The sequence below is a fragment of the Juglans regia genome, chromosome 9, assembly GCF_001411555.2.
Source record: "Juglans regia cultivar Chandler chromosome 9, Walnut 2.0, whole genome shotgun sequence".
NCBI lineage: Eukaryota > Viridiplantae > Streptophyta > Magnoliopsida > Fagales > Juglandaceae > Juglans > Juglans regia.
Window position 1 is genome coordinate 16,785,504 of NC_049909.1, and position 26,148 is coordinate 16,811,651.

General features: G+C 35.8%; 4 protein-coding genes across 4 annotated transcripts; 3 read left to right on the plus strand and 1 right to left on the minus strand.

Annotated features, from left to right (window-relative positions):
* Window positions 1–794: 794 nt before the first annotated feature.
* LOC109004232 (phosphoacetylglucosamine mutase-like) lies at window positions 795–6,266 on the minus strand. The gene is made up of 9 exons (XM_035693962.1): window positions 6,092–6,266; window positions 5,721–5,986; window positions 5,176–5,295; window positions 4,926–5,068; window positions 4,590–4,838; window positions 3,724–4,145; window positions 3,453–3,628; window positions 1,757–1,853; window positions 795–1,364 (listed from the first exon to the last, which is right to left on the minus strand). Exons 1-9 carry the CDS (start codon window positions 6,150–6,152, stop codon window positions 1,210–1,212), a joined length of 1,689 nt encoding a protein of 562 aa, XP_035549855.1. The 5' UTR covers window positions 6,153–6,266; the 3' UTR covers window positions 795–1,209.
* Window positions 6,267–9,765: 3,499 nt separating this feature from the next.
* Window positions 9,766–11,101, plus strand: LOC109004233 (thioredoxin-like protein Clot). Its single transcript, XM_018982712.2, has 2 exons — window positions 9,766–9,936; window positions 10,529–11,101. The coding sequence occupies exons 1-2, from the start codon at window positions 9,792–9,794 to the stop codon at window positions 10,780–10,782; spliced, it is 399 nt and encodes a 132-aa protein (XP_018838257.1). The 5' UTR covers window positions 9,766–9,791; the 3' UTR covers window positions 10,783–11,101.
* Window positions 11,102–12,597: 1,496 nt separating this feature from the next.
* LOC109004234 (tobamovirus multiplication protein 2A-like) lies at window positions 12,598–18,626 on the plus strand. The gene is made up of 7 exons (XM_035694040.1): window positions 12,598–12,937; window positions 13,429–13,798; window positions 15,396–15,495; window positions 15,747–15,827; window positions 15,905–16,009; window positions 17,070–17,279; window positions 18,141–18,626. Exons 2-7 carry the CDS (start codon window positions 13,560–13,562, stop codon window positions 18,246–18,248), a joined length of 843 nt encoding a protein of 280 aa, XP_035549933.1. The 5' UTR covers window positions 12,598–12,937; window positions 13,429–13,559; the 3' UTR covers window positions 18,249–18,626.
* A 2,257-nt stretch (window positions 18,627–20,883) lies between these two features.
* On the plus strand, window positions 20,884–26,142 carry LOC109007391 (tobamovirus multiplication protein 2A-like). The gene is made up of 7 exons (XM_035694039.1): window positions 20,884–21,021; window positions 21,527–21,900; window positions 23,408–23,507; window positions 23,758–23,838; window positions 23,916–24,020; window positions 24,740–24,949; window positions 25,803–26,142. The coding sequence occupies exons 2-7, from the start codon at window positions 21,662–21,664 to the stop codon at window positions 25,908–25,910; spliced, it is 843 nt and encodes a 280-aa protein (XP_035549932.1). The 5' UTR covers window positions 20,884–21,021; window positions 21,527–21,661; the 3' UTR covers window positions 25,911–26,142.
* Window positions 26,143–26,148: the final 6 nt, after the last annotated feature.

Genomic DNA, 26,148 nt, shown 5'->3' on the forward strand with positions numbered 1-26,148 from the left:
TCAAAATTTGATGAATTTGTATTTAAAATCACTGCATTGGATTCAGCATACACTAAAATCTTTCACTTTGAGCTACAAGTACATTTAAGTTTATTTCCAAATTTGAAGACTAACTGTTTTGACTCTATAACTATTATTTTATTTACTTAAATTATTATTTTCTAATTTTGAGTCACAATATATTTAAGTTGCGAAACAATAATTTAAATATCAAATTAAATTATTAATTAATATATAGTTAGTGTAATTGTACAATATGAAAAAAATAAATTAAAAATATTATTATTAAAAAAATATTATTATATTATTATTTTGACTAATCCAATGTGGAGTTTTGGCTAGAAAGGTTTTAAATTTATGAAAAATACGTACTTTTCATCCTATAAATTTGATGAAACCATGCCAATGCTTTGGCAGGTAAAATCTCCTACTTGAAGTTGGCAATTAATTTGACATAAGTATGCTCCAAGATCAGTAAGTTTCATTCGAAAATGACATTAATATGCTCATGGGTAAATCGATCATTAAGTTTCTTCAAATGGGTAAATCATAAAAATAGCTTGTATGGAAAGTAAATATTTATAACGGGGACTTGTGGGACATTTCCCTGAAAGGTCTAAAGTCCAGTACACTACTTGGACATTACAACACCATCAAATGGACTCCTCAGAAGTTGCACATTAATCTCAATCTACACAGATATTGGAGGGATCATCACCTAGCATTCTAGTTGGTGAAAAGGTTGAACACGGTCTCACATCAACTCCTTTTAAAGGCCATGGAGAATACCCAAATTATTCCCTTCAAATGCCATATAAAGTACATTTGAACTTTAAATTGTTAACTGTTTCCACAATTCTAGCTTTCAACGTGTACATACAAAGCAATGCATATGCCAATTCATATGTCCAAAACCCAGATTTATTGAGGTAGCATTGTATTAGTAATCAGGTACATTTGCAACCAACAACACAACATCAAAATCAAGCTGGTCAAACGATGACCCCCCATCTTTTCTATATAGAAAATCAGAATCAATTTAGTTGCAGGAAAAAAAAAAAAAACAGATATGCTATACATCAGCCTACACTCTCACACACCATGGTTTCAATTTTTTTTTTTTTTTAACTCAATACACTAAGTGTGTTGAGGCTGATGTAAATAGTAGGTTGATGTAAATAATTTTTCAAAAAGAGAGATAGTTTACTTTTAGAAACTGCCGGACCCCAGGAACTTGTCCACAAGTATGGCTACAGAGTTGGCTAGGCTGTCAGCTGCTTCTTGGGTGGATGCTTCTGCATACACACGTATCACGTCCTCAGTACCTGATGGTCGGATGAAAGATCGACCTTGAGGGTATTTTGCTGCATCATTGGTTAAAGAAAAGTCTTATGAAATCATTCATGGCTTGTTCCCTCCAAAGATTGGAGAAATATTTTTTTTTAAAGAGGTAATACCCCAAATTTTATTAATATCCTTCATTTATGGCGGAGGAATACCATTTACTAATTTGAGAAATATGTTGTTCAAGAAGTTCAGATTATATTAAATATTCATGAAACTATTCACATTGTCATCATTTTGGGGGATATATGTGGAATTATTATGTCTTGTATTCTGCAGATGAAACTAGTTACCAAAGTGCACTTGGGTTATCTGGACCAATAATCAAGTTGGGCAATCAAAATGCATGAACAAGGACTATGACAAGAAAAACTATGCCGGTTTAGTTGAAAAATTATTGATCATGTGTTACCAGTTTCAGTATTAATGGCTTCTTGAATGCCAGGAGGCCTCACAACGATCGTTTCTGCATTTGCTGTAACAACAGCAGTTCGGTCCACAACATTTACCTAACAGAATAGGAAAAGTAGCAAACTCATCAATTTATGAACTAAAGGAAAAAAATAATGAAACAATTACACGTTTTTTGTTCTTTGATAAGCAATGTACTCTCATTAAAATATGCAAAGGCACGACCCTAGCACACAGGAAGTACACCAGACAACCCCTATTCAGAAGAAAAAGAAAACAATTCATAAAGTCTAAAAAGCTAGAAAAAGGCAAGGCATCATGAGCTGCTATTCATGTGTAAAGAGAGTTGAGGACAATCTTTGTCAGCTCTACCACCAAAGCTTTCTTATCTTCAGAGGTCCAGGCATTCCTCTTTATCCAAATACATCACATAAAACACATAGGAGCCAACCTCTCCACACTACCAAAACATTACCATGTACATGTTATCCACTCCAACTAATCAACAACTCTCTCACCCTTCTCCGCAGGAACCAACCAACACCAAACTCCTGAATATCAAACACCATAACCTACTTCACATTGAAGAAAATGATGATCAATGGGTTCCCCCGTTCTTACACATACAACCCCAATTCATTATAGTGAAGTTCAGATTCCTCAGATTATCCAAAGCCAAAATCTTTCCAAGCACATACATTCATTCTATAGCCGACCTTCTCAATAGGGGTGGGCAGCGGGGGCCCACCTGTGCCCATCCGCGCACACGCATGCGCGCGCGCGCGCGCGCGCACACACACACACACACACATATATATTATAAAAAGACAATTTTCTTTAACAAAACGACGTCGTTGTAATTTAGGATTTTGTTACTTCATATAAAAGGCCATCCCCCCACCCAAGCCATGCCATTCCCCCCCTCCCCCCTCTTCCTTTCTCTCTTAGTATGTCGTCGCCGTTGCCCCTAGCCAGTCGCCGTCATGGTCTCTCTCTCACTCTCGCCGTCATCCCCAGCCGGTATATATATATATATATATATATATATCTCTTTCCCCTCTCAGACTCTCAGTGCCTCTGTTTTAGTGTTTTATGGCGTCACTGTCACCCCCAGCCGGTATATCTCTCTCTCTGGTTGGTGGTTCGCTGGTTGGTAATTGATAACTAGTGGTTGATGGTTCACTAGTTGGGCGGTGGTTCACTAGTGGGTTGCTCTTGTTATTGTTTATTGTTATTGTTCTTGTTATTATTTAAGATGTCCCTCACTCATTCTCATCTAGCCACCAAAAAGATTAAAGATCAAATTAATCTTTCAACAAGCACTGTTGTTTAGAGAAGAATTAAATAACACTTCATGGTGAGAAAAAGGAACCTATAGTTACTGAAGAATTGCGGCTTGAGGCTTCAATTGTTGTATTTGATGATTCTACAAAATCCAAATATTTATTTTCATCCTACACTCTCATAAATATCGTAGAGGAGCCCTACCTAGCACTTGAGTAGATCATGACATTTCATGGTAAACCCCATATTTGTAAACAATTTTACTGAAGATGGATATAATAGCTTAATTTGAATGTAGAGTACACAAAACCTATGAGAGGCACTAGTATAGTACAGAATAAGGAAACGCTCATTCAGCCTCAAATTTTGGGATAAGAAGATTATCTCCATAAAAGTTAATTAAGCAAACTGACCTTAAGCTGCCTACTAGGTAGATCCAGATAAAGCTCGCTCCATCTATGTATTGACCATCCCATGTGTTGCAAAATAGCCTCCACCAAGAGCAACCCACTCAGAGCATCACCGACCGCTTGATTGATCAACTTACTGACTGCCAACAGTCTCAAAGCAGCTGTTTCCTGCTCTGAGCCTGAATCAGACAACCAAATAATTCATGAAGCTCATCACTTAATCATCATATTTGGACTGGTATAATGATGAGAGGAAGAAAATATCAGATGCGACCTTTAGATACTGAAGAAAGCTCCTTGTGTCTGGCCTCTAACCAACGTAAGAAAGATTCTGAGAATAAGATAGTTCCATGGCCATTAGCTTCGAAATAGATCCCAATATCAAACTCAGCTGCTTTCTCATGCAAGTATTTGACTCCAGTTGGAGTAAAAATAACTTCTAACTCTAACTTTTTGAGGAAATCAGTGGAGGCTCCATTTGCATAAGCTGTCTGCACAACACCCAAACGAGGCTGATAATTACTACCCGTATTTTCACCTATCTCCTTGCTGAGAGTGTGTAGCTGCTCCTTGATGAAGATAGCAAACAAAGATAATATCTTGTCCCCATCAACAAGCTCAATATTACTGCAACCTTGTGATGATGGCACACAAAAATATACCAGTCGATCAGCATCCCCATCCAAACTAGCACACCTGCAATACTAGAACCATCTACCAAATGAGTCACCAATTCACATCAGTCGACATTTTCACTAAGCATCAAAACTTCAATAATTGTTGAACTACTGAGTTTTATCCATGCCAAGTTAGCTTAGAAATTGGATCCATCCCTCCCACAACCAAAAAAACAAAATCCCAGAAAGAAAATAAGAGAAAACGGAAAAGAAGGATTTGATTGATTGCATTCCTATTGACAGACATCCTTTCTCAACCAGCCAAGTAGGCTTCATAGTGGATATCATTTCTGTCAAAACACCTATCTCAAGCAGCCAAAAGAAAGATTGCATCAAAACTCAAGTTCTTGAACAGCACATAACTTGGCACTGAAAACTGTTACAGTGGGCATATATCACAATTAATTAGTCTATTAAAATGATCAAGAATCATTTTATTAACCAAAAGGAAGAGATGACTGACCTCAGTCCTATGTCTTGGGAACCAAAGCCATGTGGAACAACCTTCTCCTTCTGCACAAAATCAGCACCCACCCCTTCATTGAGCACACCTTCATCTTTCCCAGAATTACGAACCTCAATAAACAAATTATCCAGCGTCGTCTTCAAAACCTCAAGCTTTTCTCCACCCACACCATTAGCCCCATCAACAACCACTGTTAAATCCCGCTCACTCATCCTACCTTCACTTGGGATCAAATCAATCAAGCACCTAACCAACAACACAATCTCTTTAGCAAAGGCCTCTAGGGACAATATTATGTCGAGCAAATCATACTCACCTTTAGCTCAAACTAACCTGAATGAGCTTGCTAACTGTTCAAAATAATCAAGTTCATGTGCTTTCAAGCCCTTATTTCTTGCGCGCACCATCCAATGTAGTTCTGGAGTTGTCACAATTCCCATATCAATTGCAGCCACCCCCAGAATTGAATTTATTCCCTTCAACCAAATGTAAAACATAAGCAAATCGTACCCCATGTAATATCAATAATGACTAATACATTTGGACAAAAATCGTAATTGTTAATGGGGAAAAGGCTATTTACTTGTTTAGCAGCTTCAAGTAGAGATTCCCCACTAGGCCTTGTGTCTCGCCCCAGCAATATCGTGGCTGGCCTCGCGCCCTCCAGTGGGATCCTCTCCTTCTTCACAAATTCGGTTATCAACTGTAGAGCCCAAAAAAACAATAACATGAGTACAATTCACTTTCTCGATAGCTGCATTCCAAGTAAAAACCAAAAATACATACACATATTCTCAAAAAAAATCTCTCACCCATCATACCCAATTCAACCTTTTACCCAGAAAAGTTATTAAAACTGGTATCCTTAAATTAGTACCATTCTGTTGTTTCACAAAATAATTTCAAAAAGAGAAATAAAAATGAAAGGAAGAAAAGAACATGTTTATGTAAGAGACAATTTAGCTTTTTAGGCATGAAACCTACTAAAAATAAAGAATTTGAACATTTGAATTCTATTGCGTCCTCAAATCTTTCGTAGAATATTAAACTCTTTGCAGACAGACTTTATATATGTGTGTACAAAGAAGAGTACATGTACGTGTGTGGGGGAGAGAGAGAGAGACTGACTTGGAGGAGATGTTGGGGAGTGGGGGCATTGGCCAGGGCGTCAGCGAAGGGCTCCCAATCCTGGGAGAGCATTCCACCGCTGGGGTCAGCGATTTTGACTCCATTATCGGTCACTTTGTTATGTGAGGCTGTGATCATGATCCCGGTAACTGATGACTCCATATTCAGAGCTCTCAGGGCAGCCAGTATCCCTACTCTGTACACCGTTGATTGGAGCAATGCCGCATCCGCCCTGAACCCCGATGTACCGTACGACAATCTCACACCTTGACCAATATACACATACACACAAATGCATCATCATCATCATCATTTCTTTCCATGGAAAATAAAGAAGAAAACTGACAAAGGGAATAGATGGGAAAGGGGACCTTGTGGAGGAGAGAAGCAAGAGGAGGAGCTGAGGAGAAGGGAGCGTTGCTCTTCTTTCATGGTTGATGCTGAGCAATGCTCTGCCTCCTATTGCTGGTTGTGGTCTCGGATTTGCTCCCTCACTGATCTGAATGTCCACTTCACCATGCACTCATCGAAGTCTAATAGATACTGTGCCTAGATTAAACGCAGCGTTATTACTCAATTTTTTCTTTTTCTTTTTTATTTTATTTGAAACATTACTGAATAACTATTTTTAATACTGATGAATATTTGTTTTTCAAACAATTATTATGTTCTTTCTTGTAATTTTATTTGGATTAATTATGGTTTTCACAGGAAAAAAAAAAGGCCCACGTAAAACCATGCAAAATTATTCACTCTAATTTTGAATTAGATAGTTCGATTTAAAACAACTCATTTTCTGAGATCAACAAAATTTGTCCCTTTCACTCCTTGACTTTTCAATTTATTGTATTGTTTTTCAAATGTGACGGTTTTTCCAATTAGGTCCATCAATCACATTGTCTTCATTGCATTAATTGAAGTTTGACGTGTCACTTGGATGTATAAAATGTTTAGAGAAAAATATAAAAAGTGAAAATAGTAAAAAAAAAATCCTAAGGGAAAAAAAAAAAAAGAGATGGAGAGAAATATAAGAATTAAAAATAAAACCAAACAATTCATTTTTATTTTTATTTTTTTGATGTCGGGGAACCTCTCAACCAAACAATTCAAAAATATAGTTAGAAAACTAACGAAACTAACATTTTTTTGAAGAAAAAAATTTTACTGCCTTCTTGTACAATCTCACTGCACAACTTTGCCATTGATATATTTCAAAGCCACAAAATTTATATGGCTGGGGATGGGTTAGTTGCTCTATTTAAAAGCCATAAATGTATCAAGCACAGGCCAGTTGATGTATTTATAGGAGTTATTCTATTCTCAAGTTGTTGTGTAGATAACTTCAATGGTAAGATTTAATTTTTAAAATTTAAATTTTAAAATTTATCTTTCAAATCAAATTCACGGTTCTCAAAATGCTAGTACAACGATATAATCACAGTTTGGCTTGAAGCTTGAAATAGTTTCACCAGGAGCCTAGGATTGGGTACTGATTTTGCTTAGGTTTCTTTTTTTATCACTTCGAAAATCATGGAGGTAATGAGAGTAGAGGAAGTTTCAAGGATATTTACTGTTTTTGAGTTTTTTCCCCTTTGTTTCAAGCTTAATTCTATTATGTTTAGATTAATCAAATTTTAAGACATCTTTTTACTTTTCTTATAACATAGGATCTTTTTTGTCTGACAATTTGTGGAGTTTTAGCTAGAACTGTGTTTTTTTTTTTTTTTCATATTTTTGTGATTTTTCATTAGCTTTGGAATTAAGAGAAATCATATTTGTAATCCTAGAATATGCAAATCCCGCACACTCCCTTTTGAAAAAAGTGGATAAATCTAGAACCCACATGAAAAAATTATTTTTTTAATGGTAAACCCCACCTTTTTTCCAAAGGGAGTGTGCAGGTCTTATATATCCTAAAATTGTATCTAGCATTACTCCCACAAGAGCCGTAAAGCTTTAGGATAGAAACTATAACATGAAGGACTGCAGCTTCTTGTACTCCTGTTGTACTTAATATGGTAAATTTGGCATCACATGAAGGGCTTCTCATTTGTATCAATGGAGCTTCCCGTCAAAAAACTGAATCTCCTATTGTCATGCTCCCTCTTCAATCCAATCTCGTCCTCTTAAATATTTCACTTTGTTACCTTTCTTTATTTTACAGAGTCTTTTAGATTGTAATGTTAACCATTTCCTCACATTCTTATCTACCACCCATGTACTAGGGGAGTTCATTTTTCAGGGAAATTCTATTACTCATCAGGGAGGAGAAAGAAAGGGAGGAGAAAAACTTGCCTCCAAATATCTTCCTGTCACCAATATAATGGTCGCATGCAAATGATCCCAAAACAGCAGGTATAGTGTACTTGACTGCCATGTTCAAACTGCATCCGAGGAAAAGAACCCAATGTCAGAGGAGACACCTAAAGCAGATATGCCTGTGCATTTCAGTAAAAAATGAGTGCACTATCAACGAGAAAAAGAACCTACAGTCATTTGGTTCCACATATCTACCATGTCTTCGGCTATATGCATGTGTGTGTACTTTTTTTTTATAAGTTTTTTCATTTCCAATTCTCGTTTGTTAAGGGGATTAACTAGAAAACTGGTTATACTGACTGCCTGCCTCAATGCCCTCTGACTTACTGGTCACGTTTCTAGGAATACGGTAACATGACCAGTTGTTCAAGCTCAAGATGGTTTATGATTTGGGGAGACCTGATAAGTACTCTGAACACGGTTAGAACAATGATATGGAATATGAAGATATTCCCCATGCATATTAACTCCCTTTTAGAAATTCATAATGAGCTTGAACTAAAGGTGGCGAATTATATTCCTAAGTATACCAATCTACAACCATAAAAAAATTCCTTGCAATCAAGTGGCTCATGGGAGCACCAATCTCCTTGACTTGTTTATACCTAAACAACTAGAATATCAGACAACATAAAACCATTTCCCTGGTGCCTGGTGGTCCATCATGATCATCAACATCCTGCATTATTTGTTCAAGAACCTGCATTTTATAATCCCTAATACTCAAGAGCATCCCCATACCCCCAATTCATACGTACCTTAATAATCACAGCCATCATTCCCAACTAGAGCTTATTAACAGACAGAGAGCAATGAGAATCCTCTAAACCTTCCTCGGCTACTGAATTCCCATACCTTTGACAAGTAAACCTCCCTAAAACTTGATAATTAACCCTATCATCATGTTTTCTGATCAATTTCTACCAATTAAGTTCAATTGCATCCACTGCACCAATTTTTTTCTCTTTTCTCTTCCCTTTAGTTTCCTCTTTTTCCTTTCCTTTCAACCGAACCATTTGTGTTCCCGTTTGGCTACTTAGGAATCATGCTTTCATAAATTAAAAAGAACACAGATTTATTTAAAAAGAAGGGAGCCAAGACAAAAATAGCTGAGACTCCCATGATTACAACGAGCTCGTATATTTCTCAGAACCCAACATTCAAAAACAGAACTTTCACAAGTTCCAGCTCTTCCGGATTTGTTTCCCTAATATTTTCTTAGCAGCCGAACAAAACTTGAGACAAGCCTAGTGGTCAAACAAATTGGAAGCCTAGGAAGTTTCTTATAGTTGATCTTTCCAATAGCTTAAGCAAGAATAAAAACCCTAAGAGAGAGAACAAGTCACTCGGAAGGAATTAGAGAGCTCGCTCGGATCGGTGGGGCTGATCATACAAGGCACACTTCGACGTTTCTCTCGAAGTTGAAATTTCCATCTATAAGCCTGAATTTTCAAATCCAACAGGTGCAATTTCCATTTCTTTCTTATGTATAAGATCTTCAAAAACCTGAAATAAAGAGAGAGAAAGGAGATGCCGGACCTCACGGAGTATCAAAGGGAGCTGCGGCGAATAACGTCACAGGTGCCACCATCAGAAACCGAGCTTTAAATCCTTACCACACTCGGCAGCTATATTATAAACAAGGGTAAAATGGGAAACTCACAAGAGCATCGTGGAGGTATGGCGGATGTGTTAAATAAACGGAATATTTCTGAGTTTAGAACCCAATCCACAAGCCCCTAGCCCTAAAAAATGCCGATGAAGGTGTCGGACGCTACAGTATCAACCTTTGATACTGTCTTTCAGAAGTTCATATCGGAAGCACCCAAAAACAAAGCCAATCTCATTCTCTTCTTGGCCGATAAAGACCCTGCTACCTCTCTCAGCTGGTGCCCTGGTATGTTTTCTTCTCCTTGCTTATTTCTTAATCCTTCCATTAGCCTTCTCCCTTCTTCGTGCATCCCAAAATCCTTTTATGTTTTTTTTCCTCTTTGGGGGGAATCTTGTTTTTTGGTCTTGATTTATTATTGATTTTGATACACCTATAATGGTGTCTGTGTGAAACTCGTTCTTGATTTGATTTATATTGGGTATCTCATATCTGATAGAAAAACTCTTTCATGACTATTCACCTTTTCACGCTCTTATGAAATACATCTCATAAGTGTAGGATATGGGAGTGAACAATCACTAATGCATAGTATTTTTCATTTTCAAGTTGTAAAATAACATCATGTAAATATCATAATATTGATACGTAATATTCAAATTTTAAAATTTATCTCTTAAATTAAATTATGCTTTGTATGCTAGCTTGATAATAGAATTTTTCTTAAAGTAATCGGTAACGTCAGTTTCCCTTCCATATTGATATTGGGAAAGCTGATCTTCATAGATAATTTTGTATTTTTATTTCCAATTGCGTTCCAAAATTACCATGCCTTTCCCTCTGTCACTTTTCTTTTACATTTATTTAAATTCTTTTGCAGATTGTGTGAGAGCTGAACCAGTGATCTACAAGAAACTGGAGACCAGCTCAGATGATGTTGCACTTTTGAGGGCTTTTGTGGGAGACAGGCCAACATGGAGGAATCCCCAGCACCCATGGAGAGTGGACTCCAGGTTTAAGCTCACAGGAGTTCCAACACTAGTCCTTTGGCAAAATGATGCAGTCCAGGGTCGACTTGAAGACCACGAAGCACACATTGAAAACAAAATCGATGCCCTTGTTTCCGGCATTTGAAGTGTTTACTGCTTCTCATGTGTTGCTTGCATTTTGCTTTTTCTGACTCTGTCCTTTCTTTTCAAACTATATACTACTTTTTTTTTTTCTCTCTCTATCCTCCTCGCAAGGCTTATTTGCTGTGGCAGCTTGGCAGCCTATTAAAATAAAAAGAAATTTGATGCAAGTCAATAGAATTATAATATATAAGGGAACTCCTAGCCTGTGCCCCTCGGGATTAGTTTGTACGTTATTCCTAAACATCCAAGAAGGATGCATGCATGTGGTGGCTTGAGAAAGATGAATGCCAAATACTCTTGTCTTGGTGCTTCAATTTGGCTGTCTAATCTGTGTCTAAGCTTATATGAAATCGACTTTTTGCCTTTGGATCAATAGCTTCTTCGTTTGATGCATTCTGTATTCACCGAGATTGATTTCTGTAATGCCATAATGCAGTGGGCAAAAGACAAACCATGTTTTGGTAGTAGAAAGTTTTGCACTGTACAGTGGCAGCTAGATCCTTACCTCTCTCTATACACGAGGGCCATGTGCTGCACATGAATTTGAGTCTTCGAAAGTGTAGGAGTCAACTTCAAACGAATATCGCTGGAAGGTTCTTTTTTATGTACATCGGCAAGTCTTTTAGCCCTTCAAAACTTGAGATCAGCAGAAATGAACTAAGACAAATGCATAAAATGAACTCACAGTTTCACAAACTCAAGACAAGGGCACGAAGATGGACAAAAGATCAATGACTACCCGTTTGCCTTTGTCCTTCTTACTAATGTTCGCCCTCGAGCGAGAACAAGACACAGGCACATAAGTTTCTTGTCCTTCCTTCGAATGATCGCTCTCGAGCGAGAATGAGCCTTGGGCTTAAGCTCGGCGCATCACGAGCTTAGCCTTAAGCTCAGCAGCAGTAGCTAATTGATCGAGTTTGTTTTTTCCATTTGGATTGAGAGATGAAATGAGATGATTTGTGAATAATAATAAAATTTATGAGTTAACATGAGTTGAGATAGTTTTTAAAAATTTTGTGTGTTTGAGTTAGAAATGAGATGAGATGGTTTTAAATTGTTGGGAAGGATATAGATGTGAATCCCACAAATGATTGCATAATATTTATAATGATTTTATTTAATTTATAAATATATTTATTTGTTAGAAAAGCTGAAGGCATGAGCTGTATTTTTGTCGTGTTATTGATTTGAAAGAAAAGCTTAACGTTTTTCTCATTTTCTGCTGTCATTATGAAAAGTTACTATTTAAAACTTTATCGTCTTACAAAGACATCAAAAATCATTTTCAAATTAGCATGCGATGACTGCTTAGATAAAAATTGATTTCTCCGTCCAGAGTGAAATGAGATGAAACCATCTCACTCTACAATCCAAACCACACTTAAACTCGATATTTGAAATTTATTCCACAAACAAAATTTGTTTGTCAGGGTTTCAAATAAACATTTCTTAACATTATTTAAATTTTGTTTGACTTTGAAGGATTTGAATTAAATAATGGCATTATTAAATGAAAGAGTTGAGTAAAAAATATAAAATAGTTGTGTATCATTTTTTCATACAAGTGAAAGCTGCATATCTTGAAATTTAACCCTTCGCATTATGCATAAAATGGTCTTTCAATCCATATATCCATAACAAAAGATAGAAAAGTAGAATTCATGTGATGTGTTCAAACAACATGCACAAATGGGAAGGGGTTGAAAGATGAGGTCCACTCCAGCACTCTAGCGACTCTTTGAGAGTGAGAGAACAGACCACACAGTGCACACACACTGGTCTGTAAATTGGATCATGGTCACCTTGTAAAATATTTATAGGGTGGGTGGCTCCTAATCCACACCCTACCCGACAAACTTGAAGATATGAATTGACACAGTTATCCACAGAAATGCGTTTAGATGCATGTTTTCCGCATACGTATTAATTAGCTTGTAAAGAGAGTATAAATGTCATTTCGGATGTCGAATCGGTTACCTAGCAGTCAAAAATAGAAGTGCGGAAAGACAAGTGCCAAGCTGGCTACAAGAATGGGGGGTCACCTGATGTTCCACCTTTTAATTTCTAGACTCTCTCTGTGTTTTCAGAATTCGGGGAAGGAAAGGTGAAAAAAAAAGAGCTTGCTTTCAACCCGAAAATCTCTGTATCTGCAAGTTGTAAGATTTCTACGCCTTCTCTTTTCCTTCTCTGTGTTTCTGGTTTTAGTTAAGAAAATATAAGTTCTAGTATTCTCAGATCTAATTATTTATTCTTCTTCTTCGTTTTCGTTTTTCTTTTCTAGTTTCTTTTTGGTAAATGGGTATTTGCATGCATTGCATCGTGACCCGGATGCTCGGGGCTTAATTAGATTTTCATTCCACAATGTTCGTTGACATGTTTGCCGAAAGCGTAAAGAAAGGAACAATCTGGAAGTTGGAATTGAATGTTTTTTTGGCTCTTGAAACTTTTTTTTTTTCCACAAAAAAAAAGAAAATTCTTGTTATAGTTGAAGCTCGACTAAGCCTAATGGTTAGTTCATTGTTTTATGGATTAATCCAAAACTGCTGAAATCTAGTCAATCTTCTTTCTCTGCCTTTTCCGAGAAAGAAATAGGAGTTTAATTTATAATGTGTTGATTCATTACTCATTTTTAATTTGATTTTTACAGATTTTGTAACAGTTATACGTATAAGCAATTGATCTTTGGGTAAGTGGGGGACTTGTGTAGAAGACATTGATTGGATTGAATAGTGGAGACCCATTGGATTTTGATCAAAGGGATTGGAGGTGTTGTGAAGAATGGCATGCAAAGGGTGCTTGGAGTGCCTATTGAAGCTTCTTAACTTCTTGTTGAGCCTTGTGGGTCTGGCCATGGTTGGCTATGGGATTTACTTGCTGGTCGAGTACAAAAGATCTACCAGTAACACCCTTGTGGCCTCAGATGTGAGAGGCGATGAAAGCTTGATACTGTTCGGCCGACCACTAATCATGGGTGTTTCTCTGTCGAGTAGTATTTTCGATGACCTGCCGAAAGCTTGGTATGGCTGCTGCTCATTTTGGAGAAAATTTATCTTTGATTTCTGATTTTTTCATAGTTTTGGCTTCGTCAAACTTATTGAATATCTGCCTTATCAGTTTATTTCGAAATGTGACTTGATGGAAAATGCAGAACTGAGTTTGTGTGCCATATTTTGAATGAACAGATCTTTTATACCTCAAATTCTTTGATTTTTTGAGGGAATGAAGGGAACATGGTGAAAAGTCACGTTTGAGATTCTCCTTCTTTTCTGCCATTCTTTCGAAAGAAAAAAGGAATATATCTGAAATGGGTTTAATTTTGCTTCATAATCGTTAGTGTAATATTTGATCCTTACATCTTAGCATCGATGTCTTAAAAAATTTATTAGAAATACTCTTTTTTCAGTTTTAGTTTTCATTTTTGTGTAGTGAAAACCTGTTGCAAGATCTGCCTCACAAGTGCTTGAAACTTCTTTGCTACGTTGGCCTTTAGAAACTTATGTTTTCCTATGCGTAAATTTTTTTATAGCATTTGATTCCTGGAAGCAAGTATTGATCTTGGCTTGAGCCATTAGATATTGGTACAATCTCTCTATAAGTAATTCCAATACCTTTTTAAAATATATATAGGCTACTCTTTGCCAATGTTTCATAGGATTCAGAATTTTTCCTTGTTTACTGGATGGTGAGAAGATATTGAGGCTGCCCAAAACGTAATGCTTCTCTAAATCTCACCTTGGGTTGGTGAAGTATGATAGAGGTGAATATCTTTTTTTAAGTACATCGTGTCAAGTCCCACATTTATTTCTTACTTGGTGAAGTTGGACTTATAATGATTTTAGAAAGCTCAAATTGCAACCTTTGTTTTTTATAAGTAATAAGATATTTTATTGATATAGAATAGGCATAGCGCAAGTACGCTGGAAGTATACACGTGATTACACCTAGTTAGAAACTAGCAACAATTACAAGGAAATCATGAAAATTGAGACCATTAAAGTCTATAACAATTGCCCACAAAAAGCTCAAATTGTAACCTTGACAAGTTCTTTTTGAGTATAATCCCAATGTGATTTTGTTTTTCCATGGGTCATTACGAATGGTATCAGAGCCGAACTACCAATACCATGTGGCGATGGGGCACTCAGCAGAACATGGGCCTTGACTAGGAGTTTTGGGATTTTAGTGGGGGAGAGTCGAATGTCCTTATGTCTTCATATATATATATATATATATATATGAAAAATGCTAAATGTAATTAAGAAAAATTTACACAAAACTTACTTCTCCACATGTCAGTTATTAATATGTTGAAAATCATAAAATTTAAAATTCAAAATTTGAATTTTAAAAGAAAACTAACAAAATGAATCTTGTAAGTAAAAGCGTAAGTAAAACTATAAGTACATGTAACACTACTCTATATATATATTTCCACAACCATTAGTTACTCTCTTTCTTTTGTCATACACAGACACAGAAAAGCACACGTAGACACAGTGTGGAAAAACCTGTACTGGTACCTATGCATATTCACGTCTTAAATCTATTCAGACAACAAGACCATGTCTATGATTCAAACCCCTTGACTGAAATTATTTGCATAATGTATTGCAGGTTCATATACTTATTTATTGCTATAGGAGTTATTCTCTTCGTCATATCTTGTTTTGGTTGTATCGGAGCTGTGACACGGAATGTATGCTGCTTGACTTGTGTATCCAAATAACTCATGCATTTATCTTAATATTGATAGTATTCATTTATCAAAAGAGGCAAGATATTTATATCCGTGTTTGTCCATCAAGGAATAATTGCAAATGCAACTGTTTTATGCACCACAGCCATACATGCTTCTAACGTGTCATGCATCATGGAATGTAATAAAAAAATCTGATGCCTGATAGGCTGCTCTTTCGAGATGCTCATTTTTCTGTTGTGATTATTGGTTTCCTTAAGCCAAGATAGTACTCAGTATTGGTGATCCTGTTGATCTTGGTAGAGCTGGGATGTGCAGCCTTCATATTTTTTGACAAAAGCTGGGAAGAAGTGAGTGTTTTTTAATTGATAATTGAAATTTAAGATAGTGCATTTTGTCATCTAATAAGTTTCGAGTTCAATTGTAGGAAATTCCAACAGACAGCACTGGAGATTTTAACTTGATATATGACTTTCTGAAAGAGCACTGGAAAATTGTAAAATGGGTTGCTCTTGGAGCTGTTGTTTTGGAGGTAAGCATGACATGATTGCCTTTTCTTTTCTTTTCTTTTTTTGAATTATGATTTTCATAATGTCAAAAATCGCACGTTGACAATGTTGGTGTAGTCTATATGGACTCCATTTGATGAAGTGGAAATACAACTGAGATAAAGATGCAAAGAATTTTGGGATGACAATATTTCTTGGGTAGTGCTACGGGTCCCGACACATTGTCCCGATAAGTGTAATCCGCTTTTTTTTTTTGCTTTTTTTCATGCATTTTTTTAATCCCTTAAACAATTTTAAAAAAATCACAACATCATTAAAAAATACTTCCTTAATCATCAAGTTAAAAAAAAAAAAAAAACAAAAACAAATAAACAACAACAACAACAATCGGGACCCATTGTCGGGACAATGTGTCGAGACCCATAGCATTTTCCATATTTATGTTTCCAAATTGCAGGAATTTACCTTTTCTTGTCTTTCCTTTTGTAAATGGGAAATTTAACTAATTGTATATGAAACAAAATCAGTATTCCATTTCTAGTCCCTAACTTGTAGCTAGGTGTTCTCTTTGTATACCTCATGTGTACTTGGGTTATACTATTTGCTTCTATCAATAAAATCTTATTTTACCCATCAAAACAAAAATCAGCATGCAACTTGGTGGAAATCTGTTTTCAGATGCACCTAGGCTCCACGAAGCCTTAGCACTTCAGCATGCCAGGCACTTTAACAACACTGCCTAGAGCAGAAGATGCTTGGTGACATGCTGGTAGAGCCTGTGACTGTAATCACCTATATCTGCTTTGGAGCTGCCCTGTGGGCTGGCATGCCATCTTGGTGTGAAAATTTGAGATGGGAGAAGATTTGGAACTTGGAAATACAAGTTAAGAAGGAAGAGAAAATTTGAGTTAAGAAGGTATTTATATTGGTGCGAATCAACTAACAAGGAATTATTGAGATGAGAGTGATCTTTGTACGTGATCTGAATCTGTCTGTCTGTCTCTTCCTCTCTCTCTCTCTCTGAGATAAGTGATAAGTGATGGACAATTGGCTACTTTATTTGGATTTTCCATGGAATTGCAGGCACTTATATTCTTGTTAGCGCTCGTGGTCAGGGCAGCAAACAGACCAGTAGAATATGACAGTGATGATGAGCTCATTGCCCCACGGCAACAGATTTGGCAGCCATTGATCAATAGGCCACCAGTTCCAGCTGCGGGTGTACCTGTTTCCAGTGCCCTTGACCAGCGTCCAGGAAGAAGTGATGCTTGGAGTGCACGCATGAGAGAAAAGGTATGATCTGTTCTAGCAGAAGATTTTCTTCAAATATTTTTGTTAGCATGTTGCGGGGTGTCCATCTGGCAGTCTTGGAGGGTTTTCTGTGGCAGCACCACTATTGACCATTGTAAAATACACCAGTTTTAAATGATAGCTGGATTTATCATCATGTAATTGCGAGTCAATTTTGGCTTATGTGATGCTCTCATTCATCCTCTGTTTTTGAATTTAATGATGGTTGTGGAAAATTTTAACAATCTTTCTAATTTTTGCATTCTTCCAGATAATTCCATATTTCTGCATTAGTTTTGTTTTTCTGAAATGCTCCTTTCAAATTCCTTCTCTGATATTAAATATTATATTTATTGAATTTCTGTGTAATATGTTTGTCAGTGTAGCTTTGCTGATTATTTTATAAATGTTCCTGATTGATTTGCAGCACCCAATTGAACCCTTTGTGAAATAATCCTAGGCTGCTAAATATAAAGTCTGATTCTTAAATATCTAAATTTGTATATTTTAGTTGAGTAGGAGTCAGCTGCCATCTAGAAGTAAATTGCATGATGATTGTCCTATCAGGACTATTGTTGGTGCAAATATATATGGTATGACATATCGTCAACTGGTAAAGAGTGGATAAAACAAGGGTAGTTTAAGAGTACAAATCTCATTGGCAGAAAGGAAGAGAGGAAAGAAAAGAAGGAAAAGGGGCCCTTCAACGTGAAACTTGCCAGTTTTGATAGTTGGCATTTAAAGTGCAAAATTCCTTGTGATGCGGGTGGAAAATCTATTTATCCCTTATTAATACTTTCTGGGAATGACAATCTCTTGCATTGATAATTCCACTGATTTGTTTTTTACTTCTATGTAAACCAGTATGGACTGGATACCTCCGAGTTTACCTACAACCCATCCGAGTCACACAGGTTCCAGCAAGTTGCCACACAGCCAGCCGAAGAAAGGAGCCGTTGCAGCATCATGTAGTGAGTTGATAAATTTTGTTGGGTTGGTCTTTGAAGACGGCTGTCATGGACAATAATGTGGTAACTAATTCCAAATCTCTCCGAAGCTGATCTTTTTCTTTTTGTTGAGTTTTGTGATGTTTGAGGTTCTGTTCTTGTTCCCCAACATTCTCCCTCGTTTTTTGTAATTCAGAAACAAATATTCTTGTCAGATGTATTACCATTTGGTGTGTAAAATCTGTACTGCCAATCTGCCATAGTAGGGTCTTCTTGTGTAGTTGCAGATGAGCATAGTTGATTGACGGAGTTATGAATCGTTCTTCACAGTTGCTTTAATTTAAAGAAAGAGAAGAAATGATTTCTTATCTACAGGAGAGCTTTATGCATTGTTCAACTGAAAGTATCAGTGGCATGTCTTGGTGTTGATTCCATTTGGATCCTAGGTGTTACCAACATCTGTCTGGCTTGTTTATTCATAAAAAAACTCAGGTTTCTTCATAGGATGCAAAACCTAAGAAATTAAAAAGAAACATAATTTTGATGTTTTGTAACGTGAATGGTGTCTTTGGCTTTGTGGGGGCCTCTTCCATTGTTCATTTTGCTTGGTACCACAAAGCAAATACTCCATTAACATCTTAGAGGCCCTTTGGAGGCATCCATACAGAAAGGTATTTGGATTGTGATTATTATTTGAGTAGGTATTTTTTAATTCAACTTCCATTATTTTTTTTGGTCGGTTTTTACTCTTTACCTGAACTCCTTGACCGTTGGTTGTTGTCGTAGAACGACCGTTAGGGACCGTTTTGGATTATCTCCCGCCAGTTTTTTTCACGAGGGACCCGGTTCTTTTAGTATTTCAAAGTGAAAACTCCTTTATATTTTTTAGCTATTTGCTACTTTTTCTGAAAAAAAAAATTAAAAAAAAAATGATATTTACAGTCATAAAGTATGTAAGTCTCATACGATCTCTTTAAAAAAATAAATAAATACGAGACTTATATAAAAAGAATTAATTTTTTAATAACAAACCCAATTTCTTCTAAAAATATTACAAGAAACTTACATAATTAATAAATGTATGTATGATAAAATCTCAATATGTGACTTTTTGAGATTAGTTATGTCACTCTCTATAATAATAAAATATATTTTTATTTATTTTTTAATGTATTTTTTATTTTTATTTTTATAATCACCAATAATCAGTACATTAAAATATACATAAAACTCGTCTAGCAATCTAAATTAACTTTATTTTCAAACACAAAACATTAAGATATATACAACATCAACTCCATGGTCATATCCAACAACCTATAAATCAAAATAATGCAAAGTTAATTTAGAGAGGGCTTTTCACTAATTTTTCGCTTTTCTCTCGATACGCTCTCTTCGTCCCAGAGAACCTCCAGGCAGTGCATAGGCACATTTCAAGAGTCTATAGCCCTTTAGAAAAAATTGTATTTTTAAAACCATCGAGTCAAAACTTGACATAATAAATACTAAATAAATAGCCCGGTTTGGATGTCCATATGAGATAGTTTATGCTGTACTTTATCTTTCATCTGTCTATCCAAACGGCAGAATACAAAATTCTAATTCCTAATTTTTCAACCACCGCTATAGTAACATTACAATAACGATATAGTACCGCTACAGTTGATCTGTTCTAAAGTTTCATCTTCCTCTACAGTATCGCTACAATAATACTAACTATCACATTTTTAATATATATAATTTTGTATTAGAATCTTTTATTTTATTGTAATATATAATTAGAAAAATATATTTTGAATTTTATAGAATATAGTATAATAAATAGATCATAATTAGAATAATTTCGTTTAACAAAAAAATGCATTCATGTTTGAAAATATTGAAATAATCACGGTCAATTACAAAAAGTATATTTTGAGAAAGTCCAAATATTTATGAGTTTTTAAATTAATAATAAATATTACTTATTTTTAATACATTCATAATATTTTTCACCTAATAATTAAAAATATTTTTCAATAATTAGTGGGACCCATCACTTTATCAAATCTCTAAAAAGTTAAAATCATCTAATTTCATCTCACTATTTAAACACATTTTTTTTACAAATCATCTTATTTTATCTTAAAAGTTAACTCGAAAATCTTACTATTAATTAAAATATCTCATTTCATTTAACATTTATGAGTTGGCCGAATATGGCTTTTAAGATAATTTTACTGTAGCTCAAAGTGATATGAACTTAAGGATACCTAAGAAATATTAGACATATTAGAGACTAGTAAGATTTAACTAATACTACATTTCAATGTTTAATAGGTTTTCTCAGCATTTTATCGGTTATGTTTTTTTCTCTTTCAACTCAGAAATATTTTATCAAAAAAAAAACTCAGAAAAAAAAAAAAAAACTGAGGACGCCGTCGTTTAGCTCATAGCCAGTTATTCCCTATCAAAGGAAGTCAATCAGGCGCCGCCCAAACCGACAAACTGGAAGATATGAATTGACACAATTAGCCACAGAAATACGTTTAGATTAGATGAAAGCTCTACGCATACGTATTAATTAGGTTGTAAATAGAGTATAAATGTAATTTCGGATATCAAATCGGTTACGTAGCAGTAAAAAATACAAGTGCTTAAAGGCAAGTGCCAGCTGGCTACAAGAATGTGGGGCCACCTTAATGTTCCACTTCCACCTTCGAATTTCCAGACACTCTCTGTGTTTTCAGAATCATCGGGAGGAAAACGAAAACGAAAAGGAGCTTCCTTGCAACCCGAAAATCTCAGCGGTTCTATCCGTAAGTTCTAAGCTTTATACGCCTTCACTTTTCCTTATCCGTATTTATGGTTTTGGTTAAGAAGATATAAGTTATATTGTTCTCAGATCTAATTATTTATTATTCTTCTTCTTTTTTTCGTTTTTCTTCTATAGTTTCTTTTTAGTAAATGGGTATTTGCATGCATTTCATCGTGATCCGGATGCTCGGGGGTTAAGTTAGATTTTCGTTCCACAATGTTCGTTGAAATATTTTGCAGAAAGCGAAAAAAAGGGGGAAAATCTGGAAGTTGAAATTGAATTTTTTTTGGCTATTGAAACCTTTTTTTTTTTTTAAATAAATAAATTATTGTTATAATTGAAGCTCGACTAAGCCTAATAATGGTTGGTATATGGCTCGTTTTTTGGATTAATCTGAAACTACTGAAATCTAGTCAATCTTCTTTCTTTGGCTTTTCTGATAAAGAAATAGGAGTTTAATTTCTAATATATTGATTCATTACTCATTTCTAATGTGATTTTTACAGATTTTGTAGTAGTTATACGTTCAAGTAATTGATCGTTGGGTAAGCGGCGGATTTGTGTAGAAGATATTGGCAGTTGGGTTGAATTGTGGAGATTCATTTGGATTTTGATCGAAGGGATTGAAGGTGCTGTGGAGAATGGCATGCAAAGGGTGCTTGGAGTGCCTATTGAAGCTTATTAACTTCTTGTTGAGCCTTGTGGGTCTGGCCATGGTTGGCTATGGGATTTACTTGCTGGTCGAGTACGAAAGATCTACCAGTAACACCCTTGTGGCCTCAGATGTGAGAGGCAATGAAAGCTTGATACTACTCGGCCGACCGCTGCTTATGGGTGTTTCTCTGTCAAGTAGTATTTTCGATGACCTGCCGAAAGCTTGGTATGGCTGCTGCGCATTTTAGCGAAAATTTGTTTTGGGTTTCTGATTTGTTCATAGTTTTGGCTTCGTTAAAATCATTGAATAAACTGCCTTATCTGTTTATTTTGAAATGTGACTTGATAGAAAATGCAGAACTGAGTTTTTGTGCCTGATTTCGATTGAACAGATAATATATACCTCAAATTTATTGAGTTCCATATCATTTTTTGAGGGAATGAAGGAAACATGAAAAAAAAAGCCACGTTTGAGATTCCCCTTCTTCTCCCTCATTCTGAAAAAACAGAATATATCTGAAATGGGTTTAATTTTGCTTCATAATTGTTAATGTAGTATTTGATCCTTACTTTCTATCATTGATGTCTTAAAAAATTTATTAGAAATATTCTTTTTTGGGTCTTAATTTTCATTTTTGTGGAGTGAAAACCTGTTGCAAGATCTGCCTCACAAGTGCTTAAAACTTCTTTGCCATGTTGGCCTTTAAACTGTTGCATCTTCCCGTGTAAATTTTTTTATAGCATTTAATTTCTGGAAGCAAGTATTGATCTTGGCTTGAGCCATTAGATATTGGTGCAATCTCTTTATAAGTAATGCCAATACCTTTTCAAAATACATATAGGCTGCTCTTTACCAATGTTTACTGGATGGTGAAAAGATATTGAGGCTGCCCAAAATGTAATGCTTCTCTAAATATTACCTTGGGTAGGTGAAGTATGATAGAGGCGAATGAGTATCATAAAAGTACATCATATCAAGTTCCATATATATTTCTTACTCGGTGAAACTGGACTTATAATACTGATTGTAGAAAGCTCAAATTGTAACCTTGAAAAGTACTTTTGCAGTGTAATCCCAATGTGATTTTTTTTTTTTTTTCCTTCAGTCATTACGAATGGTATCGGAGCTGACCTATTAACACCATGAGGCGATGGGGCACTTAGTGGGACATGGGCTTTGACTAGGACTTTTGATTTTAGTGGGGAGAGAGTGGAATGTCCCTACTTCATATATATTTATATATTTATTCCCACAACCTTTAGTTACTCTCTTTCTTTTGTCATACACAGACACACAAAAGCACATGCAGACACATTGTGGAATTGGATTCAATTTCTATTGGAATTAGATTTCGCGTGATGTAGAACATGCATTTCTCAATACCCACAGCCAAATTGGATTGAATAATAATAATAATAATAATAATGAAATAAGCAATCTTAAGTTATTACTAGTAAAAATATTACTGTCGACTATCTCTGTCAATTCTTTAGAGGTCAAAAATCATTTCACGTGAACATGTCTCGGGTTGTCTTCCATTGCATCTATTCGCTATGTAGAAAAGGTTGTGATTTTATCAATTTAATTTATTAGAAAAAATTTGGATCCATTTTCTTTTGTCATACTGATACCTAGATGTATGCATATTCGTATCTTAAATCTATTCAGACAAAAAAGACCATGTCTATATTTCAAACCAATTGACTGAAATATTTGCATAATGTATTTGCAGGTTCATATACTTATTTATTGCTATAGGAGTTATTCTCTTCGTCATCTCTTGTTTTGGTTGTATCGGAGCTGTGACACGCAATGGATGCTGCTTGACTTGTGTATCCAAATAACTCGTGCATTTATCTTGATATTTGATAGTATTCATTTTTCATAAAAAGGCAAGAGATTTATATCTGTGTTTGTCCATCAAGGAATAACTGCAATGCAACCGTTGTATGCATCACAGCCATACATGCTTCTAATGTCATGCATCATGGAATGTAATAAAAAAATCTGATGTCTGATAGGCTGCTCTTTCGAAATGCTCATTTTTCTGTTGTGATTATTGGTTTCCTTAGGCCAAGATAGTACTCAGTATTGGTGATCTTATTGATCTTGGTAGAGCTGGGATGTGCAGCCTTCATATTTTTTGACAAAAGCTGGGAAGAAGTGAGTGTTTTTTAATTGATGTTTGAAATTTAAGATAGTGCATTTTGTCATCTAATAAGTTTCAAGTTCATTTGTAGGAAATTCCAACAGACAGCACTGGAGATTTTGACTCGATATATGACTTTCTGAAAGAGCACTGGAAAATTGTAAAATGGGTTGCTCTTGGAGCTGTTGTTTTGGAGGTAAGCACAACATGATTGCCTTTTTTTCTTTGAATTATGATTTTCATAGAGCCAAAAATCATGTGTTGGCAATATTGGCTTAGTCTATATAGACTCCATTTGATGATGTGGAAATACAACTGAGATAAAGACAAAGAATTTTGGGATGACAATATTTCTTTTTCCAAATTGCAGGAATTTACCTTTTCTAGTCTTTCCTTTTGCAAATGGCAATTTTACTATTTGTATGAAACAAAATCAGTATCCATTTCTAGTCCTTAACTTGTAACTAAGTGTTCTCTTTGTATACCTCCTGTGTACTTGGACTATGCATATTTGCTTCTATCAATAAAATCTTATTTTACTCATAATAAATGATAAATAAATAAATCAGCATGCAAGTTGGTGGAAATCTGTTTTCAAATGTACCACCACATGAGGCTTTTGCGCTTCAGCATGCCTGGCACTTTAACAAACTGCCTAGAGCAGTAGATGCTTGGTGACGTGCTGGTAGAGCCTATTATTGGAATCCCCTATATCTGGTTTGAAGTTGCCCTGGCATGCCATCTTGACTATTGCTGGGAACCAACTAACAAGGAATTATTGAGATGGGAGTGATCTTTGTACATGATTTGTGAATCTGTCTGTCTGTGGCTCTCTCTCTCTCTCTCTCCCCCCCGAGATTAATGATAGGTGATGGACAATTGGCTACTTTATTAGGATTCTCCATGGATTTGCAGGCACTCCTATTCTTGTTAGCGCTCGTGGTCAGGGCAGCAAACAGACCAGTAGAATATGACAGCGATGATGAGCTCATTGCCCCAAGGCAACAGATTAGGCAGCCATTGATCAATAGGCCGCCAGTTCCAGCTGCAGGTGTACCTGTTGCCAGCACCCTCGACCAGCGTCCAGGTAGAAGTGATGCTTGGAGTACACGCATGAGAGAAAAGGTATGATCCATTCTAGCAGAAGATTTCCTTTGAATATTTTTGTTAGCATGTTGCGGTGTGTCCATCTGGCACTATTGACCATCATAAAATACACCAGTTTTAAATGATAGCTGGATTTATCATAAAGTAATTGCAAGCCACTTTTGGCTTATGTGATGCTCTTTTTCATCCTCCATTATTCATCCTCTATTTATCGAATTTAATGATGGCTGTGGGAAATTTTAACAATCTTTCTAATTTTTGCTTTATTCCAGATAACTCCATATTTAAGCATTAATTCTGTTTTTCTGAAATGCTCCTCCTTTCAACTTCCTTCTCTGATATTATTATATATTGTGAATTGCTGTGTAATTTATGTTTGTTAGCGTACTCTTTTCTGATTATCTCATAAATGGTCCCGATTGATTTGCAGCTCCCAATTAAACCCATTGCGGAATAATCCTAGGCTGCTAAATAAAGTCTGATTCTTAAATATCGAATTTGAATATTGTAGTTGAGTAGGAGTCAGCAGTCATCTAGAACTAAATTGCACGATGATTGTCCTATCAGGACTATTCTTGGTGCAAATATATACAGTATGACATATCGTCAAGTGGTGCAGATAGGATAAAGCAAGGGTAGTTTAAGAGTACAAATCTCATTGACAGAACGGAAGAGAAATAAAAAAAAGAAAAGGAAAACGGGCGCTTCAACGTGCGACTTGTCAGTTTTGATAGTTGGCTTTTATAGTGCAAAATTCCTTGTGATTTGAGGGTGGAAAATGTATTTATCCCTTATTAATACTCTCTGGGAATGACAATCTCTTGCATTTTGCTAATACCAGTGATTTTCTTTCTTACTCTATATAAACCAGTATGGACTGGATACTTCTGAGTTTACCTACAACCCGGCCGAGTCACACAGGTTCCAGCAACCTGCTACGCAGCCAGCCGAAGAAAAGAGCCGTTGCAGCATCATGTAGTGAGTTGATAAATTTTGTTGGGTTGGTCTCTGAAGACGGCCGTCATGGCAATTATGTTTTGTGATGTTTGAGGTTCTTTTCTTGTTCCCCAACATTCTCCGTCGTTTTTGTAATTCAAAAACAAATTGATCTTCTTGTCAGATGTATTATTTTTTTATTTTTCATGATTCGGAGGCTCAACTATTTTCATGAAGTCTCCCTGAGTCCGATTTAGGCTCCGTTGGGTTACTAACTTAGC